Here is a 26,132-nt window from a genome sequence, read left to right as displayed (position 1 = left end):
AGTCTCACTGTCAGGGTTCAAATCACAAAACTAGCACAAACCCACGTGCAAACGGAGCTCAGGTTTATGTAATCAGAATCCTGGGAATGTGTCATCATCAGTATCTCCAGCTCAAAAAAGCTTTGTGGAGCAAAGCACCAGATGAAAAATAGATCAGAACAGCAACAAAAGACTCAAATGCAAGGATTTAGTAGGTCAGCAGTTGGTCTATTTACCACAGTCCTGTTTAATCAGAGTACCTCTAGCTTTTTATGTCTTGTAATGTGGCCCAGGTTTCCATAACCAGGGCAGGCATGGCAGGAAATCAATATAGTAAATTAGATTACTTGGACACTTCTTCCTTCAGTTTGAATGTGTGTGGATGGATTATTTAGAATCTGACAGACTTGCTGGAAATGAAAGACACTCTCTACAGTAGGGTAAATTGTTGTTGAGAAAGCAATTGACAGGTACGTCATAAAGCCTGAAAATTCCCATTCCCTGGGGAATTTGTATCTGATGGTACTGCCATTTACTTCCCAGTCAGCCCTTTAGAAATGGCCCATAATGCCAGCTGGCTCCTGGGAGCTGTTGGGAAACCTGTTTGAAATTACCTGTAAGCAGAGGTGTCACCTTAGAGATGCAGAATTGCAGGAGAACTGGTGTGAGGTGGTAAGAGAAACTGATTAAATCTCCTGCTTCCACTGACTTCCCCCTGTATTTGTTCAGCACCTTATTTTCCCTAGAGATTTCTGTTTATTTCTTTGGTGGATTTTTTTTTTTTCCCTGATGAAACAGGTCAAAGAATTTATCAACGCAGAGCTGCTGGCTCACTTGTATTCCTCTGAGGACCAGAACACGCTGATGGAGGAGTCGGCGGAGCAGGCGCAGCGGCGGGACGAGACCCTGCGCATGTACCAGGCCCTGAAGGAGGCCCTGGCCATCATCGGGGACATCAGCACCAGCACCGTCTCCACCCCCGCTCCCCCTCCTGTAGATGACTCGTGGCTTCAGCAGGCACGCAGGTGAGGAGCCTCAAATCTGGATTGCCGTGAAATTCAGGACAGGCAGATGTAGTCAGCATCAGGAGCTCCCTCCCTGCCTGTCTTTTTGAGAAGATGCTCCTCCAGGTCTTAATGACGTCTGTGAGGAAAATCAAAACATTTTCCCACATGTACCTATTCTGTGGGTATATTTATGTGAGCACCAGACAGGATATTTGCCTTGCAAAAGACCGTCCAGTGAACTTACAGCTTCTCTGATGCTTCAAATAGCAGCTGCTTCTGTCATCCCAGTTGTGTATCCACTTGGCCTCCTTCTGCGAGCTGTTATAATAATTCAACGTCTCAGGCTCCACGTCCTAGAAATTCCACTTAACAAAACATTATTAGAACTTGAATAATAAAATTCATTATATTTACCTCTTTGCTTGTATGTTGTCAGCGGGAAACACGTGAGACTTCATTGTATGTGATCCTCTGACAATGACAGCAAAGGAAAATGCCTATAAAAAACATCTGTCAAAGGTTTTAACTTTTCTTTAAAGTAAAATAAAATGCATCAAAGAAAACCCAAAACCCAAACCCCCACTTTACTGAACTTTTCAAATCTCTGATATTTCACCAGATCACCTCCTCCAAGTCCTTCAACTCCAAGGAGACCGACACTGAACAATCCCCCCACCAGACCTTTGTCTGGCCGAGGACCCGCTCCTGCAATCCCCTCTCCAGGCCCTCAGTCGGGGGCTCCCCCAGTCCCGTTCCGCCCAGGAGCGCTGCCTCCGTTTCCCAGTGCCGAAGCCCATGGAGGACCTCCCCAGGTTCCCTCTCGGCCCAGCCGGGCTCCTCCCAGCGTGCCAAGGTAAGCAGTTTGGTATTCCTGCTGGTGGCATGGCTCTCCCTCTGGCATGGCAGACACACTGTGCACTGCTGGGGGCGGGACGGCGAGCGCTGTTGTTGAGAAGTCTTGTAGCAAAGCAAAGCAAAGCAAAGCAAAGCAAAGCTGGGCACTCTCTGCACAGTCAAAGGTGTTTGATGGAACCAACCTTTAGCACATACCCTGTTGGAAAAGATAGGAAGAGTTTTTCATGTAAAAAGAATTCCACTCAGTCAGTTGGAAGACCCTGATTTGCCTACGTTAAGAAGCCCCGTTCTGGTTGTGTTGTACCCTCGTAAGGGCTCAGAGAGAGAGAGAGGTCACCTGCCCCCAGCAGGAGAGGGGCAGGGGTACAGCTCCTCGCTTCTGCCCTTCTGAACCCTCACCAGAGGAAGCGAGGGCTCTCCTGGGAGAGAACAAGAGTCATTCTCGCAGAAGCAGTGGAACAAACTGGTAGGAGTCTGATTCTTGCCCTTCAAAGCCAGTAATTTCCAGCCAGATGAGAACAGTCCCTAGCTGTCTGACAAGAGTACATCATATGGTACCAAGCAATTAGTTAAGGAACAAGATGATCTCCAGTGCATTATTTCCTTTCCTTCCCAGGGCTTTGCATTTATCAGGAACCTTTTAAAGTAGCTTTGCATATTGTATAATTTTCTGTGGCGTTAACTGCTTTTTTATGTAAGTTATATGAATAGAACGTCCTTAATGTTTATTTTCACAATGATGTAATACGCATAATCACTTTTATATATATATTAAAACCTCTGATTCTGAGTGATTCGTTAACTTTCTAAATTATGAGAGGCGTGGGCAGATAAGGCAATGTTGGAACAAAGGGGTTTCTCCATTTTTGATAAATTAACTGTTACATTGAAAGTACTCACAGTATGAAAAAAAAAAAGAGCCAGCTAAATAGGAACAAAAATGAAATGTGCACATTTTCAATTTTAAAAATGGTAATTGAGAAGAGAAGCTTTGGAGGAGAATTTTCTTTTAAATAGGTGAGATCTGTCATAGTTGTCAGTAACTTAAATTTGAGGCTCAGTGTTTCTAATATAATTACCCTTTATAATAAAAAGCATAAATAAATGAGGTATATCAAAGGAATGAAGTATTTTTATATATTTGCTGTGAAAAGGGCGTTGTTGCATCAATGCCCAGCCATGCAACACTCTTTCACCTCAGTGGATATCCTGTAGCTTGCAGTAGGGGCCGCTGGGGAGAAACCTGGAACTGCCTTTCCAAACCTTGTGCTGAAAGGGAAGAAGCCCAAGGCTCATCCCCTCCCTGGGACAGCCTGGGGCTGAGCCAAAGGGCGCTGGCCCTGCTGTTTCCTCTGTGCCATCAGAGGCCGAATCATTGAGGTGCAAGGCTGAGGTGCAGTTTTGCCAGCTGTGCTGCCAGAGAGAACCATGGCTCCCGTCCCCTCGCCCTGCAAACTGGCGCGTCTCCTTCCCCCTGCCCGCTGTGGTTGTGCATGGGCGCTGCTTTCCCCGGGCTGCTTTGCCGAGAGCATGTCTGATGATCATCTTTTTCATGTCAAAGGGATAGGTGGGATGGAGACCAGAAAGGAATTTTCTAGCACTCAAAAGACAGATGGGTAAGCAGCCTGGGAACGACTCAGTTCGTGACCACCACTGGTGGCATGAAAAGCAGCGGCGGATAAAGGAGGTCAGTGTTTTAAAACCAGAGTCAGTCAGAGTCAGATTTTAAAATCCTGTAGCTGGATACAGAATTGAATGTGAGACTGCCTGACATTTTTGTGGAAAAAAATAATCTGCAATACACATCTTCTGGCCTGGATCCAGTTCTCTCTTTTAGAGCTATGAAAGCCTCAGACAGAAAAAGTCTCAAGTGCTAAAGAATGAAGGAAGGGTTTGCCATTCTGCTGAAACTTCAGGTTTCTCCTGCTGACTAAACTGTGAGGGAGGAAATCCCAGGGAAGGGGCTGCAGGGGAAATCACCTGAGGGGGACAGTGTGGCCAGCTCCTGCGCCTATTAAATGTTTCTTTTGAGCCCTGGAATTTCAGCTACGCTTGGTCTGGTTTTAATAACAGCCTTTGCAGGATCGTAGGAAATTGACTCAGAAAATGGGTCTGAGATATTAAAAGGGGGAAAAAAGAGTTTTGAGGAAGAGTTCTTGTGGAACCTTGAGCTTCTTCTGTGACTTATTTTTGAACTGGGGCTCTGTGCTCTGACTGTTCCACCACCATTTTCGGCAGTGATTCCTTGAAATGTTGGGATCTCCCTTATCTAGGGAAATAGTTTCGCTTCCTGAGAAGAAAGTAGTATTTTTAAAGTTTATCTCACTTTCCAAAGGAGCTTTCTGTGGCAGCCCCTGTCCCTGTCACATGGAGCTGAAAATCCTGACATGCTGAAGAAATGCAAAGTTTCCATTTTCTCCTGTTCTGTCTAAAGATAAAAAGATCAAGGGTAAGTCTTGGACTGTTCTTGTCCAATGAGCAGATTAGCACACGTTTGGTGTGGAAAATTTGGCACCTTACCATGAGATACAGCCCCTGTCTTTGAAAACACAATTTTTTTCTTCTATTTTATTAGCATTTAATCAAAGGAATTGTACAGAAATGGTGAGCTCTCGGCATTTTGTCACTGTTCCTCCCTTAATGTACGGGGAAAGGAAAAGAGGAGAGCAGGAAATAATTTTCTTCCCTGCTTCGCTCGGATTCTAAAGCTGGTTTGGGTTATGTGCTCTGAATATTTCTGTAAGGAAACAGAAACTATTTGCATGATACATGCCTCTTTTAATTAATCCCACTTGAGGTGGGTGGATCTCTCCCAGCAAAGCCTGTGAGTAAAGGCCCCTGGCTTTAAGGGCTTGATGCCAAAGCATATATGATTTGTGAAATATTCCCCACTGCCAGAATCTGGATTATTCCCCCTCTCTCTTAAAAGGCTTCAGTAGTATTTTGAAAGAAAATGCAGCTGTGTGCTTGCTTTGGTAAGACGGCTTTAAGCAGGCACTAGAAGCACTTCAGCTTGTCCTGATGTGTGTTTGCCTGCCTGTGTGGAAAGCCTGATCTTGACCAATTTAAGTTCTACTGTGGCTGCTTGATTTTTAGCTTTTAAATGTCCAGAATGGGAACCTCAGCTTTGCCACAAGGAAAACAATTGAACTGGAAATGTTTTTTCTCCTGGCAGCAGAGCCCGTGGCGTTTGTGGGGGTGGAAGTGTGCTGCCCTTTTCTCCCTGTGTCCTGCAGTGCTACTGTGAACTCACCAAGGCTTTCCCAACAAAGCCCTGGAGATGGTTCCTCACTTTGTCACTGAGACAAATGTGACCCCACAGGATGGGAAACCCTGGAGCACGTGTGTCACCCTCAGGCTGCTCCCCAGGGGCTGGGGCTGCTCTTTACACGTGAGGCAGGTCGTGGGGAGAGAATTCAAGTTGTTGCTGCTCACACGCTGTCCCTACAATTTACTTCCACCCACAGGCAGCCAGCAGGGAGGGCCTGGTGGCAGCTCTGCAGCTCCCCTTCGTTACGCCACCAAGGCTAATTCCATCACCTGCTGTGTTGGTAGCTAATCTACATTGTAAGCCATCATTCCATATTTCTGCCAAATTGGCACAAAAAGGGACTTCTACCTGACAGTAACTGCAGTTCGAAATTTTCAGATAAAGTCAGGAGCAGTGCAGAAAAGCATTACTGCCTGACGTCTCCCAGCCCACAGGCTCCCACTCAACTCTTTGATTGCCAAGTATCAACCATTCACAAAGTTTTCTGTGATGGTTTTTTATGGTTTAGAGCTCTTTGAAAAGATTTAATGAAATGTCTAACCCTGTGCATTGAATGATAAGGGGATTCTGTGCAAAAATGGCACACGATCCTTTGAATAAGATCTGTCACAGTGCATAGGCATACAAGGCCAGAAGGGTTATCCTGCCTGAGCCTGGGAATCTTCTTTCTCCTGAAAGTTTGACCTTGCAGCCTTAAAAACTTACTACTGTATTTTTTAATGGACTATAAACTGTAATCAAATAGTTGCTGCACCAAATTCTTCTGGCAGGATGAGTGAGAGCCCACCTTAGAGCGTTTGCGTGCTGACTTGGATGATCTTAATCTGAACACCCAAGTAGGAGAGCACAGCTCTCTGTCCTCTTTGAATAGATCTTTGGCAGAAGTTATATTCAAAAAGTATAGTCTGCAATTAGGATTGTTTCATGCGAGCAAAGAGACAAAAGTGTTACATGGACGGAATTCAAAATCCTGCTGAAGCTCAGGAGAAAAGAAAGCCAAAGAATAATTTAATTCTGCATCTCTTGTCTGTGATCAAATAATCTACAGCTACACGGGCAAAGCCAGAGCCCCTCCCAGGGGGGAATACTGGCCTTCTGTAGTCAGTGGGTTTCCAACTCTGCCTGTCCGAGGACCCCAAAATCACAAGACTTACGAGAATATCAGTTATTATTTCCGTGATTTCTGCCCAGAGGGAAGACAGCCCTGTGTAATTTGTTACCAGTCTAATGCACATTTCTTGTTGAAATGCACACGCAGTAATACGTTACTTCTGCTGCCGGCTGCTTCAAGCAGCAGCAGACTCCATTTATTTTCTCTTATCTCTTGGAAAGAAGTTCTGCATTTTCCCCTCCTCCACTGGGTCCTTTTTCACTATTTTCCCTTTTTTCTCAGCCTTTCCCTCTCTGTCCCTTTCTTGACTATCCTGTTTGCTTCCTCTTTCACCTCCTCCTTTCACTTGGTTTCCTGTCTGGTACATTTGTCTCCCTTCCCCATGTATTCCTTTCCTTCTCACCATCTTGTCTTGGTTTCTTTCCAACTTATCCTTTCCCTGCCACCTTTGTAAATCTGTCACCTTTCATTTCGGTCTTTCAGAGTTTTTCAGACAGTTTTCAAGCCATAGAAAGCAATCTTTCTTAACAGCAGCCTGGTGGCAGTGGCTGTGACACCCATCCGAAACAGGAGCTCCGCTGCTCGGGGCAAGTCACACTGCCAGGTGCAAACTTGGGCTCATCTTGCAACTTTGGTCATGGAATAGAATCAAAGAATAGAATCACAGAATTGTTTGGTTTGAAAGGGACCTTTGAAGGTCATCTAGTCCAACCCCCCTGTAATGAATAGGGACAACAGAAGCACTGAAAGAAGGAGCATTGTGCATGAGGGTAAGTATTAGAGGGCTTGGCCAGAAAGCAGGTCCCAGCAGGTTATAAAAACATGTAAAATGTCACAATACAGCAGGCCTGGCAGTTTCATTGTAATTCTGCAGTACTGATCTTCGGAGAAATTTGGAATGGTATTTGCACTGAACTGATTCTTCAGCTGCCTGAGCTGTAATGCCATGAGAGATACAGGAGTCTTCGCTTCTGCTCCAGGAGCTTCAGCAATGGCTGCCCCTAAAAGGGTGGCTCTCTTTTAGACTGGCAGTAGGATTTGGTTACTGCCTTCCTTTATATTCCTCTCCCCCAGATGACCGTCCCGGAGATCAAGGAAAACAAAGCTCATGGGATGCCAGACATTACAGCCTGGGTACCATGTCTGCTGCCACTGACTCTTAACTTCTCTCAGCATCTCCCTTCATCAGCCAGAGGCAGGCTGTCCATGCCTTCAGTGGCCATGGAATTTTCTGATGGGCAGTTCACTATGGCAGTTGAACAAAAGTATCTGAAGAACTACTTATTCTCCCCAGGGTTGAGGTTTGATCTATCTACTGCATCTCAGGTAGCTGTAATCATCTTGAGTATTGTTCCTGAGCTACTTGATCCTGCCTTATTCTACAGAAGATTGTTTTGAAACAAAGTGACGTTCCATTGGGACTGTTGCAAGTCACTTTAAAAGTTCAGCAAAGAGGATCTGGCAGTGAAATAACTTTTCATTACTCGTAGTGTAGAGCAGACCTATGTGATGGGGAAGGGTAAGTAAGAGAGATGCAAGAGAGGGGAAGACAGAAAAACAAGGAACCTGAAAAGCACAGAAGGAAGTGATTCTGGAATAGAGATGATATTGCAAGCGCAGTCCTCAAACATAGTAGGAGTGTCAGCTGATGCACTGAATGAATTTCAACGAAAAATTGAGTTTGGTTTGGTTTTAGTTCTTTTTTTTCTTCCTTAGCATTTTCTCTCTCAAGAGAAAGTAGTATTTAGCAGAAGGCAGTAGAGTCAAGCAATAGCAGTTGTTTGACAGAAGTGCAGGAACCTGAAGATGTGTTTTGTCCCAAGAAATTATTTCATTTCACAATGGAGTAGTTTTAATAAGAGTTGCTGTGATGGCATTGCAGGATTAGAGTGACCGTGTTGAGCAGGGAATTCCTGCCCTGTCTGAAGGAGTGGGCAAATAGCAGTGCATTTCTAGGCTGCCTTATGCTAGAGGAGAAAACACCTGAGAGTAAACAGAGAGAAACAGTGATGATTTGAACTTCCTGCACCTGCAGGCATCTTGAAAGGCTGTCTTGAAACTCTCCTGTCCCCTGCGAGCTGTATTGGATCAGTAGTGAATGAGGGCACTCCATGGCTCCATTAACAGCAGTGGTAATCCCATTAGTTGGCATCATGGACAAGAAGAGGTGCCACTCCAGCTGGAGGTGACAACCAGGACATTTGCTCTCCTTCTTGCACCAAGGTAAGTAAAGAGGAGAGAGGCAACAAGGCGGAGGAAGGTCAAAGCTGAGTAGGAAGGAAGAAGAGAGATGTGTTCAGAAGTAGGGTATGTGATTCACACTGCTGGCAAACAGTGCCGCTACATACAGCCCAGCGCACAGCTCCTGAGCTACTGTGAAAAGATCACATGTTCTTCTTGCTGATTTTGTGGCCCTTCTGTCGTCATCTTCCATGCACAGAACAGCATTCTGAACGTTCCCACTCAGCACTCCTAACTTTCTCTTCTTCATGGCCAGTTGTGACCCTCTGGACCATCCTAACCTAGGGTTTCTGAAAGGGTGGGACAGTATTCCACAGATGAACTGCACACTTGCTTACTTGACATGTTCCCTGCTGAAGGGCAAACAAGAACACACAGTTTCTAAAGAATAATAGTCTGTCTCAGTCGCTCGGTTGAATTAATTTTGTGTTTATTCAAGCTGAGCTTTTCATATGACACATTAATTCCCTAAAATGACTAATTTGAAAATGCAGTGTTCACATAAACATACAATACATTTGTATGTGTGTGTGATGGACGTTAATTTATTATGGTCATATAGAAAACGTAACTTGAATTGTAGATAATAAATTACTCTGCTGGAACATCGTATTTTGGACCACTTTGCCTCTGAAAGGAGTATCTGTATTAAGTTAAATCACACACAGTGGAACCTCACTAACCCTAGTGCTTTCAAACCATGTAAGCCTTTGAATTAATGGAGATTTATACTGCTGCAGTGGAGTGGTGGCCAGTGGAAGGATGCATTCTTCCCATTCACTCTTTTCTTGTTTGTTTCTTTCTCTTAAAAGAAATAGATATCTGATAAAACAGCATAATCTAATAACCTTAACTTGCTTATGCGGAACAAAAATTGCTTCCACCGAGGGAGCACTGTGCAGCAGGGTCATTTGCAGTTTTGGGGTTCAGCTGTAGAGACAGCCGAGGCAGTCCCTGGCAGTTCAGTCTGAGCACGCCCTCTGTGCATTTGTAGAGCCTGAGTTCAGCTGGAGAACTGCTTCCAACTGCCAGCCACCCTCAAAAGCTGTGCTCTGTGCCTGAGGGCTTCCCTTCTTCACTTGCCTGATGCCAGTGGTCCTGTGCGCAACGCTTACTGCAGACATTCTGTGTTGAACAAAATGACATTTTCCAGTACAGAAACAAATCTGAGCAATTTTCACTCTCTTGGACCATTACACTGGGATAAGGAACCATCTCAGGCAGATATTCCCCAGCTCCTTTTTCCTTTCATCACCACTTGGTGCGGTTTCTCATTTCCCCCGCAGTCGCCGTCTCCTCCTGATCCCTGTCCATGATTCCTGCTTTCCTCCTCCTAATGTCACCATCTTTTTCTGCTTTTCCTGCTTTGTTATGACCTGTGTCACTAGGATCAAGTGCCTCCCCTCCCTTTGGCCTTCCCACTTCCACTCCAGATCCTTGCTCCTGAGCTGATGTTTGGAAGACTCTGCAGTAGCTGTGCTGCATCTGCTGTAGGACAGAGTTTAAGTATGCACAGAGTGAAGACCGATAAACTAGGTCTGCAAACTGCGTCTTGCCTCTGTTTTTCAAGCAAGATGGGTACAGTAGTTTCATTTCTGGTTTGGATTGTCCTGAGGCTGATGGAAGTCGAGAGATGCCATATAAAAGTTAGGTTGATACAAGAACCAGTAAGAACAGAGAGTGTGGGTCTCTCGGGATTTTACTAAAACAGAGAAAACCAGAGAAACAGCATAAAAATAAAGCATTATAACTTTCTCAAGACCAAGCTACTTAGTTCTCTAAATAATCACCCAAACAGGAAACCAGATTTATTCCTCACCTGCAGTAAGTCACTGTTTATTCTCTCACTGTACGCCTCACATCCAGGTTTGTTCTGTCACCTAAACCAAAACTGCCTGCAGTCAGTCTTAAAGCTGCTTAGAGATTTGAAGTATTTTCTTGTTAAACTCTACAAGGACGATGTCACGTATCAGGGCACTCCGAGAGGGCTGGGTTCTAGGGAAACCAAGATGATGGAAAAGGGAGAGAATAATGGGCTTCTGTTCACAGCTTCAGATCTACAGGATGTATCATAAAATAGAGTTCTGTGCATGCCTTCCACAAGTGTTCTCTGGTGGTCACAAGCAAGCAAGAATGTCAAATATAAGTGGAAATGAAAGCCTTTTATTTCAAAGTCCCCTGGCTGTGCTGTGAGAAGCCATCTTCGAGCGGAGCCTCCCGTGGTAATTACAGCCATGCTTTACTGAAAGCACATTCTGTGCACTCCGTGTGGGGAGCGATAGGACGTCTCAAAAGGCAAAGGCTCGAAGAACTCCCATATGTTTCTGATAGAATTTTAAGTCTAGACTTGCTTTATTTAGTTTCTTTCGCTTTGCATTTGCCTAGCTAAAGCTTTTAGGAGTTCTTTTAAAACTGGAAACGGAGGTGGGGGTGGGGATGCTGCTTAGGTTAAAAATAAATCTAAAAACTTTTCCTTTTTAAAAAAGTTTTTGCACGGGGATAAGCGCTCCCCTCTGTTCAAAACCCCACTGAGCTCTTCAAAGGAGGAGTCTCTGCACCAACATCAGGGAGTTATTAAATACATACTTAGTCCACAATTTTCATTGGTAAATTCTTTATGTCTGCTTAATATGTGCTAGTTAGAAGAAGTGATTCTTTTTGCAGACTCGTTTACTCAACCCCGGGGGGACCTATGATCTCCTGCCCCTTTAGCACTAACTTTTACAAATAGTTTCCTTTTTTTTTTTTAAAAAAAAAAAAAAAAAAAAGGCAGCAAAACAAATAACAACAACCCCAAAGACAACAGAGTGAGTTAAACGGGCCAGGCAGCGGGACTGCCCCAAAAGGCGAAAACGCAGCTGAACCGCTGGCGACAATAAGCAAAGGGGTTTCTCGGAGGAGCTTTGTCCGAAGCAGGAGCCGCCTCTCGGTTCCGCTCGCCGAGCGCCGCCCGGGCTGCGGGACCGCGGGGAGAGCCCCGGCCCTCGCCGTCTGCGCCGCTCTCATCCGCTGGCCTCAGACTAAACATTGAATCGGCCTTAGTCACATATTTCCTCAGTGCCACGGCAGCTAGCGCGGAGCAGGGCTGCGGGGGAGGTTGTTTTTCCCGGTTTCCCCCCGGCCGGGCCGCGGGCGGGCTGGAGCTCCCCCTGCCGCTCCGCAGTGCCGCTCCCTCGGGGCTGGCAGCGCCCGGGGGGCGCCTTCGCTCGGGCCGCCCTGGTGCCGAGCCCAGCTTGGCTGCCTCGGCGCTGTGTTCGGTGCGGCTGCCCCGGAGATGGTCGCCGGCTTTGTTGTCTCAAGGTGGCCCAGGCTCCTGCAGCGCTCCGTGGGCTCTCGGCCGCTGCTGCGGTGTAAAGGAGCCGGCGTGAGGCAAGAGACACGGGGCTTGGCCCTCTCCTCTTTGTTTTTTTGGGGTGGAGATTCCTGTTAGGGGGTGGAAAAAGGTCTGAAGGCTGCTCCCAGTGTAGAAATGGTCACAGAGCGACTTGTCACCTTGACAGGGAAATCTCGGACAGGCAATTTCAGGGCTTGTCCTTTCCTCCACCGGGATTTGAGCTCCAGCTCGTGCCTGTTGATCCCGTGTGCCAACGGCCGAGGAAGGAGAGGGCTGTTCCCCCAGCTGAAGCCCCTGTGCTCTGCCCGGGGCCTCAGGAGCACGGTCCCCCTTCCTCCCCTGCTGGGACAGGGAGCTGCCGATATCGCAGGAGACTCTCAGCAGCAGGGCTGCAGGGAAATGGTGCTGCTGCAGCTCTTTGCCCAAGTGCTGCCATTCCCGGACATCGCCGCTCCTCTGGAAGGCACCTGTGCTCTCCGCTGGAGGTCCTGCTCCCGCAGTCGTGGTGTGGAAGGTTGAGGAGCTAGAAGTGCAGGGGAGGCAGTCAGCACCCGTGAGGGGCTGGGGCTAAGGAGGGCTCTGCCCATGGCCACGGGAAAACGCACGCAGGTGTTTGTGTCAGAGCATCCGTGACACCCGTGGGATAGCCACGGCTGGGACAGAGCGCGGCTGGAGCATCCCCTCGCTGAGCACGCCTGTCTGCAGGGCACAGGGACAGAAGGATGGGCGGGCTGGCAGCAGCTCCTCATCAGAGCATCCCCTTGGGGGGTATCAGCTTCTCCTCGAAGCACTTGGTACTCTGCAGTGGGAAAGAGCTGATGGGGAGTTTTTCTGTTCAGGTCTGCACTGGGCTTGAATGGAAGTTCAGCATAGCTGTCAGTGTGCGGTAACAGCTCCGGTTCGAGGAGGAAACAGGGCTTGGGCCTGATTTTGGTTCAGGTTTGCTTTGACTGATTATATCCAGGAAATCCTCCCGCTGTGCTCTCCAGTTTCTGATCCCGCTGTGTTAAATAGCGATTTGGCTAAATTGCATTATTTGAATCCAGTGGGCTGCATTTAACCTGGTATTAAAGTGCATGTTTGGGCTTGTATCTTTTAAATTTGATATGAAGACAGCTGTATGCATTTTCCCTTGTTTGTAAATTGTATACATATGATACAATGTTTTCAGTAAGCGCTAAACAATGCAATGTGAGGCATTTCAACAAAGGAATAATTTAATGCAACCCAGCAGAAATGCAGAGCCTTAGAAGTGGTTCTTTATGAAACTACGAATTTTGGAAATGGGTCCAGAAGACCTACACTGGAGCAACACAAGAAACAATAGTTAACACAGTAACATTTTTCCTGTAAGAAAAATACACCATGAAGAAATTATATTTTGCCTATTTTTTTTAGCTTGTTGATTTACTTGAATGCTTTAGTTGGCATATTTTCTATTGGTTGCATGGTAGGGATTAAAATTCTCGTTTCTTCACCAAAAGAGAATATTGTCGCACAAGATGCACTTTGAGCCAAACGAGGTTTGGTTTTTGGTTTTTTTTTGTCAAGTGTTAATTTGTCTCACATATTTTGTTGCAGTTCAAAGAAGATTAACACATTGTTACATTCTTTTCATCTTCGGTTCTGCTTTAGCAGAATGGGACACATTTCCTCTGTAATCTTCTTCAGAGCCACAACTGTCCCTACTTGCACAGGTGGAGGATGGGTTAGGAAGGGCTGCACAGTTTGTTGGGGCAAAATACTAATTTATTATTAAAAATTATTAATGAACTCTGCTGCAGCTGATGGGAACCAACCTCAGCTCCCACCTTGCTCAGAGCCTGGGTGCAGCCATGAGCTCTCCTGGTTATCTGGGCTGGGTTAAGGAACAGAGAGAGAGTACGTGGTATTTCCTGCTTAAGAAAGGGAGCAAAACCACCTGTGGAAGACATGGGTTGAGATGGATGCAGCAAGAGAGCACTGCAGGAGGGTGCTGCACAGCTGGTTAAGGGAGCAGGCTGGCCGGCAGGAACAGCGTCTTGGGCCGTTTATGCAGCACTCAGCAGTGCCAGGCAGGACTGTGTGAGCTGGTGCAGGCGATTGTCAGCTCAGACTCTGCATGGGCCTGGCTTGGCAGGCCCAGGTGGAATGGAGCATCAACAAAATACTCTTTGTAACTAAGCTGATGGAATTACCTCCACACAGCCCTGAGGTGGACCTTGCTGCACACAGAAAGGTAAAGTATTACGTAGCTACCAGAGGGACTCTGTCCGCAGCTCCAGCAGAGTTGGGGTGTTATCCTTGGATGAAAGGAGGAAGGGGTAAGTGCCATCCAGGACTGCAGGTAGAATGTGCTTGGAGATCACACTGCTGCTAACTCTCGCTCTGGAGTCTCTTATCAGAAAATGACACAGTCCAAATTAAAATGCAGGCATTTTGCAGTACACAGGGAAATTGAACGAAGGCACTTAAGTCTTCCCAAAAAACTCTGTGACTCTGTAGCACTTCCTGAAGTTGATATAAAAGTGCATTAGTGGTAAATTAATGAATCCAGGAGCCCTGGCCACGACTGGCGTTTTCAAAATTGCTATAAAGCCTCAAAATGTGCCTCAGATTCAGGCACATTGATAGGGCTACAGATTGCCCAGCTATGCAGGAAGCTGCAGATTTTCCTGTCTCTGAAAAGTGTCCCTGAAGTTGCCGCAGGCCGTTTTCCCCAGCCTTGTTGCCTGCTCTGAAATGTGCCTGCTCTATGACTGTCCAGGCTGGGACTGACCCCTAAAACCAGGGAATAACAATCCTCCCCTGCTGGTTTGCGTGGCTCCAGAAGGTAATGGTGTGTGTGTGCAGAACCCCCAGGCTGTGCACAGTGATGGGTGAGATGGTGAAGCATGGCAGAAACGGCAAACCCATTTCCTCCTTCCTTCCTGTGGATGCTCAGGGGTGTCTTGCTTCAGCGTACGTGGCAGTAGGATTGTCGTGTGCATGAGCACGTGCATGTCCGTGTAACAGCAGCCAGGTTTCAGTGTTTGTGCTCAGTGTTTGTGCTTACTGTTTCTTCTCTCTCTCTCTCCAGTCGAAGACCACCCCCTTCACCTACTCGGCCCACTGTAATCCGTCCGTTAGATTCATCCCTGTTAGACTAAAAGGATTTCTGGCATGTCATTCGTTGTTAACCAAATATGTGGAAACAAATTGCTTGGTAACCGTCACAATAACCAATGTATAGTCGCATGTATGGACATCTATAGGCAAGTAACCAATTTTACTGATATACTTTGTCCATTCTGCAGTGTTTATTGAGGTCTTCAATGTTTGGGGAAGGTCTGTGCTGCCTTGACTTTTCCTTCTGCAATAACTGATGTTAGCTAACTTACTGACGCATTATCTCCACCCAGACAACTGTGCTCACAGTCCTCTACAGCAAACGGAGAGCTTGACTCTGTGCGTGTTTGTGCATGTGTTGATTTGATCTTACCTGAAGGGAATCTTGCTTTTATTTGGACCTTCCAGGTTTTCCATTTTCTCTTGTAATGGCTAAACTGGGCAAAGAAAAGCCATGTGGTTTCTTACCAAGCTCTTCTGAAGGCCCCACACTTCCAAGTCTCTCTTGCAAGAGCCTTGCTTCTCCTATAAATTCTCCTTATCTGAAATTTGGTTTTAAGGAATGTTGTTAAAAAAGCAGGGTGTGCGTGGGACAAGGCACGTTTGGCTTCATTTCCATCCTGGCAGCTGCAATGCCAGGTTGGTTAGGTTGGTGAGAAGGAATGCATCCTGGATTATTTTAGCAGCTGCTCACTTGCAGAGGTCCTCTCTGCCTCTTGTTTTGCACGTTATGAATTAATGCATTATAAAAACCTTTTGTCTTAACTGCATTACTTCACTTTAAACACTTAGGGTCAGTGTCACCCTTAAAGCTTAGAACTGACTGAGTTAACAGAATGAAACTAGAGAGGAATTTGGCCTTGTTCCTTCAGAAAATATGAATTGCTGCTATTACAATTATGGTTACAGATCCCTAGGCAAAGCAATTGGTGGTTTCAAAAGCCCCCAGTACAATTAGTCTAATAAATATATTTATTGAGACTGCTCGTAGGGCTCCAGTAAGCTGTAGCCCCATGGTTAGGAAGAATCCAATTAAAGAGCCACAACAAATGGGGATTTAGCCTGTTAATTCCCAGGCTGCTGATTAGCTATGCTCACCAGTGCAGCAAATCATGTTTCAGCTTGCAGAAGAGAGACGAGCTTGGGAAAGCATCATGATTTGTATGTTAGCTTAACTTTAATTTCCTGTCAGCCCCATGCCTGTGACACACGCCTGGGGAGTCTGGAGGTCACATCTGATGCACGGTGAAGATGGAGTTTGTCAGAGCGCTGGCATCTTGGTGATCTCAGCAGACTGCTGAAGTGGCTGGTGTTTGTTTGGGGAACAGGTCCACATCTCCAATGCCAAGTGCACAGAATCAGCTTTCAAGGAAAAGAAAAGGTTACAAATGCAACCACAGTCATATCATTTTTTACTACAAAAAAACAACATATTTTGATGATTCTTCTTGTCTTCTACACAGCTTTCCACTGTTTAGTGCTCTCTGCTGTAACCTGTGCTGCATCTGTTGGATATATTTTTGTAAATAGCCACAGGAGCCCATATTGTTGCCCCGCCAGCACTCCTGTGTATCTGAGCAGGATTTATCAGAGCTCTGTTACTGACTGGCAGCTGCCTGCTGATGAAAAGCCAGGTTTAATGGCTGAGCCACAGAGACCACTGGTATCACTTCTGATATCAGAATACCAAATTCTGATACTCACTTGGTGATAAAGACCAGGTGGGATGGGGTCTTTCAGCAACCTGGTTGAGTGGAAGATGTCCCTGCTCATGGCTGGGGGCTTGGAACAAGTTAAGCTCCAAGGTCCCTTCCAACCCAACCCATTCTAGGTTACTGCAAGTCTGGGTTTATCCCACCATACTCCAAGGACTCGGCTTAGTTGTCCGTTGTTCTGTGGGAAGAGCATCCCCTCCAGGAGGTGATTCAGGCCAGTGTGGCTGCATGGGACACGAGGGCAGTGCTGGTAAGTCAGGAGCCTCAATTACATGACACAGATCCTGGCCTAAAAACGTCCTTTTAAATGCTCTCTACTTGAGACTTCCTAATTTACTTTAATGACTGTTTCTGCCAAGCATAAGGAAGTAGGTGGCACAATTGAGCACTGTCCTTTACTCTGCCCCCAAGAAATTATTTTTCAATAGTAATCCTGAATTGTAAATAACGCTCTCAGGAGTGGATTTCCCCAAAAGAGGAGGAGGAGGAGGAGGCAGTGAGGTGTCAGCACCATCTGGTTCTATGCTTGATGCTGAGGGTGCAGGACACAGCTGCACAGCCCTCCTTCCTCTGCATCCTCATTCAGATCTCATCTAAATAGGGGCCTGTGCTCTAAATGCAACAGTTTGATGTGTGCAGGTTAATAAATAACCGTGAGCACGGATCCAGGGTTTGATGATTTCACCACTCCTTGCGTATGTGCTTGTGAGAACAAACCACGTGGAATTGTTTCTAGGGAAAACACTTAAATGCTTCCCAAGAAATTGCCACATCCAATTGAGTAAGTACTGTCCTCCAGCCTTGGCCACTTCCTCCTGCTGCAGAGTGCTCAGAATGGGTTTGTTTGTCCCACACACTCCTGATGCTGGCGAGTCCCCGTCCGTCCTGTCCCTTGTTCTCGGCGGAGCAGCCTTGGCAGCAACACACTCCATGCCCGAAGGAAAGCAGGGCAGGCACCCTGTGGGTCTGCCAGAGGGACTGAGCACCTCTGCAGACCCACTTAGGCGGGATGAGCCAAGTCTGAGCTCTGTGTCTGAGAAGCGCAGGTCGCTCTGCCTTCCTCTGATTCCCTCTGGCGCAGCTCCCATTGCCAGGGCGTAGTGGAGCAATAATGAAGCAACACCGGTGTTTCTGATCTTACGTGAGGTACGTAAAGATCTGGGTGGTGTAGTTGCTAAGTTTCAGGAGGGTGCTCATCTAATACTGCATTTAGGCTGAGCCTGGATCTCTGCCTAGAGAACCTTTCCACCTCACCCCGCCGCGGCAGACCACAGCTGAAGAGCTTGCGCGTGAACAGCTCTCGGCCTTGGATCTCAAGGGACCTTGTGCTAGGGTTGAAAAGATTGTATGTTCAGCAAAAGGCTTATGTACATAGTTAATGTGTGTTTATTTTATTGCTGATCTTGCTGCACTTTCTGAGTAAGCCTCCTAAAAGTAGATTATTTATTATATTAAAGAAGATACATTATAGGTTATGGCATTCCGTGTTCAAGTATAACATAGAAAATATTATCCTCTCTGTTCCAGACAGCTCCACTAGCCATGATGTGTACAGCCCATTGAGATTCCTGACTAGTTCTGTCCTTCTGTCTTAAAATAGTCCAAACCTCCTGAATTGAGAGCAGACCTGCTTTGTCCCTGTGCCACCAGGGAGCCTCCTGGTGCACTCCTGGCACAGCTCCTCCTGCTGTGGCGCTGCCCCTGCTCCCGGGCTGGTGCAGAACAGCTCCCTTGTGTAAATGAATGTTACTCTGCCTGTCTTTCCTCTTGCTTTGTCTGCAGGCGAGCTGATGCCGATGGCTCCTCCCGTCCAGACAGTCCTCCACTCTTGCTTGATCTATGATTTGTCCCGCCTTGCCGGCTGTTTCCTTTACTGCTGTCTCTTTACTTTTCCAGGACGGGGTAAACCATGACTTCTTTTTTGTAAGAAGCAAACGCTTAATTCCTTTCTGATTTTTTTTTTTTTTTGGTGCTCTGTATGTTAATGCCCTGCTTCATGTGAGCCAAAACATCTGCCTTTGGTTTCGTAATCTGTAAATGGTTCCTGGTGTTGACCTTTGGGCACAGCGAGTGGATTCCTGAAACCCTGGTCATTGCTGAGCATCACATACACCTGCTGTAAAAATGTTATGCTGCATTTCTGAACCTGAAATAAACCGTAATTCTTGATGGGCTTTTATTATTACTTTCTGGATGTGTATGAGTGGTGTCTTCTGTCTCTTACACCATCATCTCAGCATTCCACGCTGCCTCGGTGGGGACTGCAGGGAGGATTTATTGGAGGTGCTGCTGTGCTGAGATCACTGGAGATGTCATTAAAGGGGAGATGGAGCCCATTGGGAAGCATTCAGCCTGTTCCTGCAAGGGGCTTGGAGTGCTGCAGAGATATTTTGCTGGGGAACGGATGAATGTTTTACAAGCAGTACCTGGGATGCACTTCATTGCTGAGGAAAGCACGTTTAGAGGAGTTTCAGAGCTGAGCAGAAGGCCAGACTGAGCCCTCCAAAGCAGGAGCTGCAGTTCAAATGTGCCTAAAAGGGATTTCCCCCGAAAGGTTGTGTACGAATGTGCAGATGTCCTGATTGCTCAGTTCCTCCCGCAGATCAGGATGAGTCAAGCAGCTGCAATCAGTGCTCGGAGATGGTCTGCAGGACACAAAGAGCACAACAGCTTCCTGTGGGAGCGCCACAGTGGGTCCTTAGGTTTTGGGAAAAGAGGGAGCAGAAGGTGGGATGAGCCCAGCAGGAACATCCCCGCTGTATCCTGTAACATGTGGAGATTTCTTTAGTGGTCTTTAATGGCTGTGGCTGAGGCGGTCTGTGCACTCCCCTGAGGGGACAGCAGTGTTGCCCGTGTCCCCTCTGGCTGGAGCACGAGGTGTAGCCCTGGATGAGCCTGGTTCCAGGAATGTTGGCCGGGCAGACCTGAGTGCTCGGTGCTGGGTACCGGGAGGAGCAGCTGCTCTTTGCTCTGGGCCCTCACTGCCACGGGGCTCTCCAAAAACTTCGTTATTAACCTTCCTCAGCAATGTCCCCTCCAGACACCCCAGTCCACCCCACAGCCCATCTTGTTTGATCATTCCTCGTTTCCTCAGAACCTCACAAAACTTCTACTCCAAGAACAGTGTTAGAAGCAGACAGTGGTGAGACTTTCAGGGCTGCCTGGGGAAAAGCTCTTCCAGAGGGTATAATCTGCTGCAAGAAAATTAGAAAGCCTGTGACCAGTGACCTCCACACCTGGGATGGGATTGTTCTGGTTCTCTGGCACTGGCAAGTCAGAAGGGAGGGAATGAGGATGAAAGCCAGGCTGTGCTGAGAGCCAGCTGATTCTAATCTTGCCCTTGCTCTTTTCCTTAATATGCATGCTCTGTGCCTTTTTCTCTTAACCCGTTTTATTAAGATAATTTTGTATATGAGTCATTTTATTGGATCTTGGCCTTTTGTTTTAAATCTCCCCCTCTCCCTGTGATTTTTGGGTTATTTTTTGGTTTTTTCCTAGGCGACCTCCACCAGCTGTTCGCGGAAGATCATCCTAACACACACATTTCTTTTGTGTTACATGCAATGTCCTTTTTTTTTTTTTAAATCCAAAATCACCTTTAATTTGCACTAGGCTATTTGTAAATTAAAGATTTTATTTTCAGATGTCAGTGATAAGCCTGGATGTAAAGAAAATAAAATTCTGACTACAAAAGGAGTGTGTCCTGTGTTTCTATTGAAGGGTCCGCTCACTCTCGCATGGAGACATTCTTACCCTGTGGGAGAAATTACCTGGGCTCTGTGGAGGCTCCCACCCTCTAAGGTTGTGGAGGGAGGATGGACATTCTGCTGGAGTTCCAGCACTGCTTCTGGATTCATTCACCACCAGGATTGCTCCACATAAATGGCTTTGGCTTTGGCGTAGCATTAGCAGGAAGAACAGCCAGCAGAGTTCCAAACGTGTCCAGTGCACCAGCAGCAGCACCTGGCTGAGCGGAAACTCGAAGGAGAAGATTGCAGCAGTCTCTAGATTGATTAATCTGCACAATTATAAATAAATTGCAGCTGTTGTGACCGTTTTCTTCAAGCTAAACCTCTGGATTCCTTGCAAGCCGACGTCTCTGGAGCCTCTGAGCTCAAACGGCTGTAAGTAGCTCTGAGTCCCAGCTACCTCTGGGATTCCAAATGTGGCCATCCCTGTGGGAAAGAGCAAATCTGGGATTTAGATGATATGCTTGTTTTGGGTGCCAGAGAAGTCTATAAAGAGTCAGTCTGACAAGAAGGAAACTGATGGATTGAACTGGCTATTTTTCCTCAGAGGAAAGCAAAGGGAGTCTCCCACACGCCATGCAGGTAAGTCAGGAGGGGCCACGGGGCACTGGACTCCAGCTTGGTGTTTCCAGGGCCCAGACACGCTGTTCCTGGGTAGGAGGGAGGTGATGGTGAGAGGGAGCTGCAGCGCTGCTGCTCGGGATGGGGCAGGGGAGGGGATGAGATCACTTTGTGTGTGGAGCAGGGCCAGGTGACACCCAGCCCGTGCTTGTTTCCAAGCCTGGTGTGACGCAGCTTTGGTGAATCTGGGCAGTTCCTCTTGTTGCAGTTGATTTAGGTCCTGCTGAATCACCTGCATGAGCTGGTAAATACCAGACACTGAGTTAGCTCAAAATTGAAGGGGATTTAAGCCCAGAAAGCTGTACACTTACAGACATTTTTCCTTCTTCTCATTTAGACTTGGTCTTTTAGTAGAGCAGGAGAGAGAAGCAGCAACGGTGTAGTAAAAAGCAGGGAAAAACCCCACGGCCTGCTGTGCCTTTGAACTGCATGTGCTAAACTAGGAATTGCTGGGGCTGGGCAAGGTGCTTCCCTGAGATAGGGAGAAATGGAGAGCTACAGTTCCAGGAAAACAACTGTCCCAAGAATGGAGTAGCTGAGGTTGGCTGCAGCTTTCACCTGTGGAACCCATCAGGTGCTGAGGCAGAAACACCTCAGCAGAGCTCAGGAACCGTGCACTTTGAGGACTACTACAGAAGCGGCAGTGTTCATACCTGGTGAGCCCTTGAGGAGGTTCTGCTCATGCCTCAGGTGAAAGGGAAGGGGGTTAGGCTGAACTACACAAGCTGCTTTTTCTCCAGGTTGTTCAAAAATCTGTTCTGCACTGGGGGAACCTCTCCATGCAATCCCTCTGCGCTACAGCAGGGTAACAACAACAAATAGAAGGTGGATGGTATTTTAGCTTAATGGCCTGGCCCACAGCAGCCAGGCAGGAGCTGTTCCTGAGCTCCCAGCTGCCCTCTGGCCTCCATGCATTAGGCTGGAAGACACAAATGGTTTCTTGGAGCATTTTATGGTGATAAATCTTCCACACAAATCTTTACCATCTTACGAAATATTTGGTAAAAAATAATGTTGAAAATAGGACTCCAGATTGCATGGGTTTATGGCAGCCATTTCTAAAATCTCTCAGGTAGAAAGGCACAGGAGCAGGTGTGCTGGGAACCCCTGGCTCACTCTTTAACATCAGCTCCCAGGGTGACTTTTTGAAGAAGCTGTTTCACCTCATCTGTGCTGTTTGCGGCCTGCCCTGGTGGTCACTCTGCAGCCGGAGGCAGAAGGACAAGAGTGCCGCACCAGTGACATTGCAAGGCAGTGGAGGGGTTAGGACCAAAATCCTAGTTTGGTTTCCTGATCAAAGAGTCGAGCTTTGTCCTCTGCAGGCTTCCCAGATCCAGTCCCCCACGTGGGGAGGGACGTGGCCCCCTGGATAGCACGGTGTGGGTGACTGACACTGGCCTTTCCCTGCAGCAAAGCGGGAGATGGAGATTCCAGCTGGCCCGTGTCAGCAGCTCCCCCAGGAGCAAGGCTGACTCCCAGCCACTTCACAGCTACTCACATTTGGCCAGTTTCAAATCAAAAGAAAATGTCCCATGGAAGGACTGATCTCAGTGGACTGAACCTTAAGGGAAAGAAACTTGGAATGCAAAAGAGCATTTAACTCCTTGGGGTTGATTGATGGAAGTATTTGTTGCATCAACAGCCAAGGACCCATTTCTTGGGTCTCAGTGGAGGCTTGCTCAGGCAGCAAACACCCCAAGGGCATCCAGCTTTACTGGATAGGTGTAGAGTTATGGCAAATTCCTGTTCTGTAGAGGATATTCTGACCTCGGGCATGCAGACATATCAATAATGGCCCTTTATAGAGCAGCTTAAATAGCAACAGCACTGCAGAGCACGTGTCCTCAGGAGGAGGTCAGGGAAGTCCTAGGGAAGCCCTGCCTGCCCTTTGTGTCTCCTCCTCTCCTCTCCCTGGCTCCTTTTCGAATTCCTCCTTCCTTCAAGGTCCCTTTGTGCATCCAGGCTGTGGACTTTCGTTTTCGTTTCCCAGGTCAGGGTGGGCAGGGTGTCCTCGTGGGCAGGTGAGGGGAGGGCTGAGCCTTTCCCCAGGGGGTCTCTGGGCAAGGACTGAGGCTGTTCTAATCTAATCCTAGAATTCTATGACTCGTTCTAAGGAGATGAAGGGAAGGAGCTGGGGCAGAGCAGAGAGGTCTCGGGCTGTGGGCAGCGGGCACGGCTGGGTGGGACACAGTCTGCATCCCCCTAGAGCTGGTGGATGGAGCCTGCTGCATCAGAGTCCGCAGGTCTACACAGGTGACCACGGGTGATCTGCACAGGTCCCTGCTCCAGCTGAGGGGAAGGTGGCAGCCTGTGCCCATCTGCACCACCTGAAATGTCTGAGTGGCCAGTGCTTGCAGTTTTCCTAGCCTAGAGCTGGTTTTGACAGTGTAAATCTGAGAAAAGTACTTTGTGGGGAAATATTATCTCCATGGAGGAGTGGGTGCAGCAGAAACTCTGCTTTCTTGTAGCCTCTGCTGTGACAGCCAGGGGCCAAGGAGACGAGACTGGATTTATTTTTGATTTACATTCCAGCCTTGCCCCTGTGCCAGTGGGCTCTGTGAACCTGGGATGGCAGTGTTACACTGGCATTGGCCCCGTGTCGGATGGGACATCGGGGTCACTGAGCAGCTTTCTGGGAAACCTCGCTCTGGGAAAAAAACCAGCCTCCTTTCTGCAGAGCTAAAAAATGTCGTCTTGACTCTGAGCATCTGGCTACTCTGTGCTCCCCGAGAGACCTGAGCACGGGCTCCAAACTTCTACAGGTTTTAATTAAAAGCAAAATGAAATGTAGCCGTTACCACGACGACAAGAGCAACATTTAACACTTGGCAAGAGCAGTAACAAAGCACCAGAGGTGTTGGGGACTCCGCCGGGGCTTGCTCATTTCCGAGAAAGCCCAAGGAGTGCGTGAAAAGCGCCTGCTCGCCGGGATGGGGAATATCGAGCAGAAAGCTGCACTCCTGCAGTTTTTCCGAAAGAGAAGCTTCCTAAAACCGGGGTGACGCCAAACACAGCGCTGGGAGATGAGGCTGGGGCAGGCGTGGGCATCCCTTCCCTCGTGCGGGGCCGGCTCCGGAGGGCTTTGTTCCCCGGGCTGGCCGGAGCAGGGCCGGGCCGGCCGAGGGACGGGAGCGGGGACCGGGCAAGCGCCGGGGAGGTCCCGGCACCGGGGCCGCCGGTCCTGCCGGGCCTCCGGCGGCACTTGCGTGCCGGGAGCGCCCTCTGTCGTGGTGGGAGCGCTGCCGGACAGACGGACGCCGGACAGACGGGGTCGGGTGGGACCCCCCGGGCCCCGCCGCTGTCCCAGCAGCCTGGCACCTCCCCAGCAGGTGGGTGTGCACCCATGGGGGGCTGTGCTGAGCTCCATCCCTCTGGCTCGGGGTCTGGACCTGCGGCAAGGCCAGCCCTGCCTCTGGAAGGGGGTTAGGGATGAGAGGAAGGCGGGATGCCCTCTCACCCCCCCATCCCCTAAGGGATTTAGGGCAGTGTGGTGTCTGGCAGTGGTGTGAGGCCATTCCGGCACCCACGAGGGCCAGGGTGCAGGCGAGGGGGGCTCTGCCCCCGCTCCAGCCGCCCTCGTGCTCGGCCCTGCGGGTCCATCAGCAGCCCTGCCTTCCCCGGGGAGTGCTGGCAGCCCCCTGCACACCCGGCGGGTCCTGGGGCTGAGGACTCCGTGGGGACACGTTCCTCCGTCCCCTGAGCTGCGAGCCCGGGTGTGCCTGGCCAGGGCTGGGTGCTCCCCGCCTGCCCGCAGCCCTGCGCTGCCGGGCTCAGCCCCTTCCTTCACCAAACCCACGCAAGGCAGGTCCAGGAACAGATCCTGAAGGGAACACGGAGCGGTCCTTGCTGCTGCGTGAGAGACTTTATTGCCTCGGGTGGCCTCCCCCACAGGGCTGTCCCCCAGCCAGGACCTTCGCACTGCTCACGGCACAGGGTCCCCCTGGGCCGGGCCTACATGAGGAACCTGGAGAGGTCCTCCTTGATTTCAGCCTCGTCCCACGGCCCGTGGATGTTGTCCTTGAGCAGCTGGAGCCGGATGAGGCAGTAGGGGCAGAGGCAGGAGACGGCGAGCAGCAGGGAGGCGAAGAGCACGGCGCCCACGCTGGAGACCGTGGCCAGCCCCGCCAGCGCCGCCAGCGCAAAGAGCACCGTCACCCCCACGTAGCACCGCGGCGTCCGGGCCTTGAGCTTCTTCTGCAGCATGGGCCACAGGGCGAAGATCTGCATGGCAAAGGTGACCATGACGAAGGCGTGGAGGGAGCGGGGCAGGCGCGAGGCCAAGCACACCGAGGCGAAGATGGCCATGTTGAGGGACAGCGTGCTGGACACGATGGCAGCGTTGGCGCCGTAGTCGAAGAAGATGAGGTGACCCAGGAGCATGAGGGCCGACATGGCATAGATGGTGTCCGTGCTGATGGACTCGGTCAGCGTCTTCAGCACCGGCGAGAAGCCGTAGGTGAAGGCGGCGAACACCAGTGTGCTCTTGAGGTCAGCCCAGCGCGTCCGCCCGCTCGCCCAGCGCCCGGCCCCGCCGTCCACGGCGTCAAACAGGACGTAGCCGAGCAGGGAGGACACCAGGGCCGCTCCGAAAAGCCCCTGCGGGCTCAGCATCCCGGCGTCCATGTACCACCAGGTGAGCACGAAGACGCAGACGCTGCACAGCTGCTGCACCACGGCTCCCGACTGGAAGACGACAGCCCGGTACCGGTACTGCCGGGCGTGCACGTTCTTTCGCAGCTCCTCCAGGAACCGCTGGTCCACGTAGTTATCGGGGAAAGGCTGGCGCTCGTACAGCACCTTCTGCCACCGCCGCCCGGGGCCCGGCTCCATGGCCCCGGCGCGGGCGGGGACGCTCCGCAGCCCGGCGCGGCCGCCGCCGGAGGTGGCGCAAGGGACGCCGGGGCGCTCGCGGGCGCCGCCTGCCGGCCGGAGCCGCGGGCCGGGCCCGGGGCCGCGCAGCGCCGGAGCGCGGTCACGGCCCCAGCGGGCCGCGCTGCGCGCTCCCTGTGAGCTGCGGCGGCGCCGGCGGTGGGGTCAGGGCACGCCGCAGCTCCGTGCTGGCGTCTGCTCGTGCCGAGAGCCACGAGTCCTTGTCCCACGCGACGCTGCTGCCGGTGCGTGCTGCGGGCTGTCTGCCTTCCGCCTGGCCCCGCAAGCCGGCC

The 26,132-nt window shown here is 49.5% G+C and overlaps 2 protein-coding genes across 5 annotated transcripts in view; one reads left to right on the top strand and one right to left on the bottom strand.

Annotated features, from left to right (window-relative positions):
* Window positions 1–20,286, top strand: part of DNM3 (dynamin 3) — a 169,819-nt gene extending 149,533 nt beyond the window's left edge. For 2 of the 4 annotated variants that reach the window (XM_066192054.1, XM_066192053.1), the window contains 3 exons: window positions 778–1,004; window positions 1,606–1,839; window positions 14,857–18,769. In XM_066192054.1, the coding sequence (XP_066048151.1) occupies window positions 778–1,004; window positions 1,606–1,839; window positions 14,857–14,926 (531 nt within the window). In that variant the 3' untranslated portion in view covers window positions 14,927–18,769. Of the gene's footprint in view, window positions 1–777; window positions 1,005–1,605; window positions 1,840–14,856; window positions 18,770–20,098 lie in introns of those variants that run through there. The other 2 variants (XM_066192055.1, XM_066192056.1) reach the window with 2 other exon arrangements.
* A 4,531-nt stretch (window positions 20,287–24,817) lies between these two features.
* PIGC (phosphatidylinositol glycan anchor biosynthesis class C) lies at window positions 24,818–25,838 on the bottom strand. The gene has a single exon (XM_066193079.1). It carries the CDS (start codon window positions 25,798–25,800, stop codon window positions 24,922–24,924), a length of 879 nt encoding a protein of 292 aa, XP_066049176.1. The 5' UTR covers window positions 25,801–25,838; the 3' UTR covers window positions 24,818–24,921.
* Window positions 25,839–26,132: the final 294 nt, after the last annotated feature.

This window comes from Chamaea fasciata, unplaced genomic scaffold (genome assembly GCF_029207755.1).
Source record: "Chamaea fasciata isolate MVZ Bird 193981 ecotype frontalis unplaced genomic scaffold, bChaFas1.0.hap1 SCAF_10, whole genome shotgun sequence".
Classification (NCBI taxonomy): Eukaryota; Metazoa; Chordata; class Aves; order Passeriformes; family Sylviidae; genus Chamaea; species Chamaea fasciata.
The sequence above is the reverse complement of the archived record's forward strand: the minus strand, read 5'-3'. Positions and strand labels throughout refer to the sequence as shown.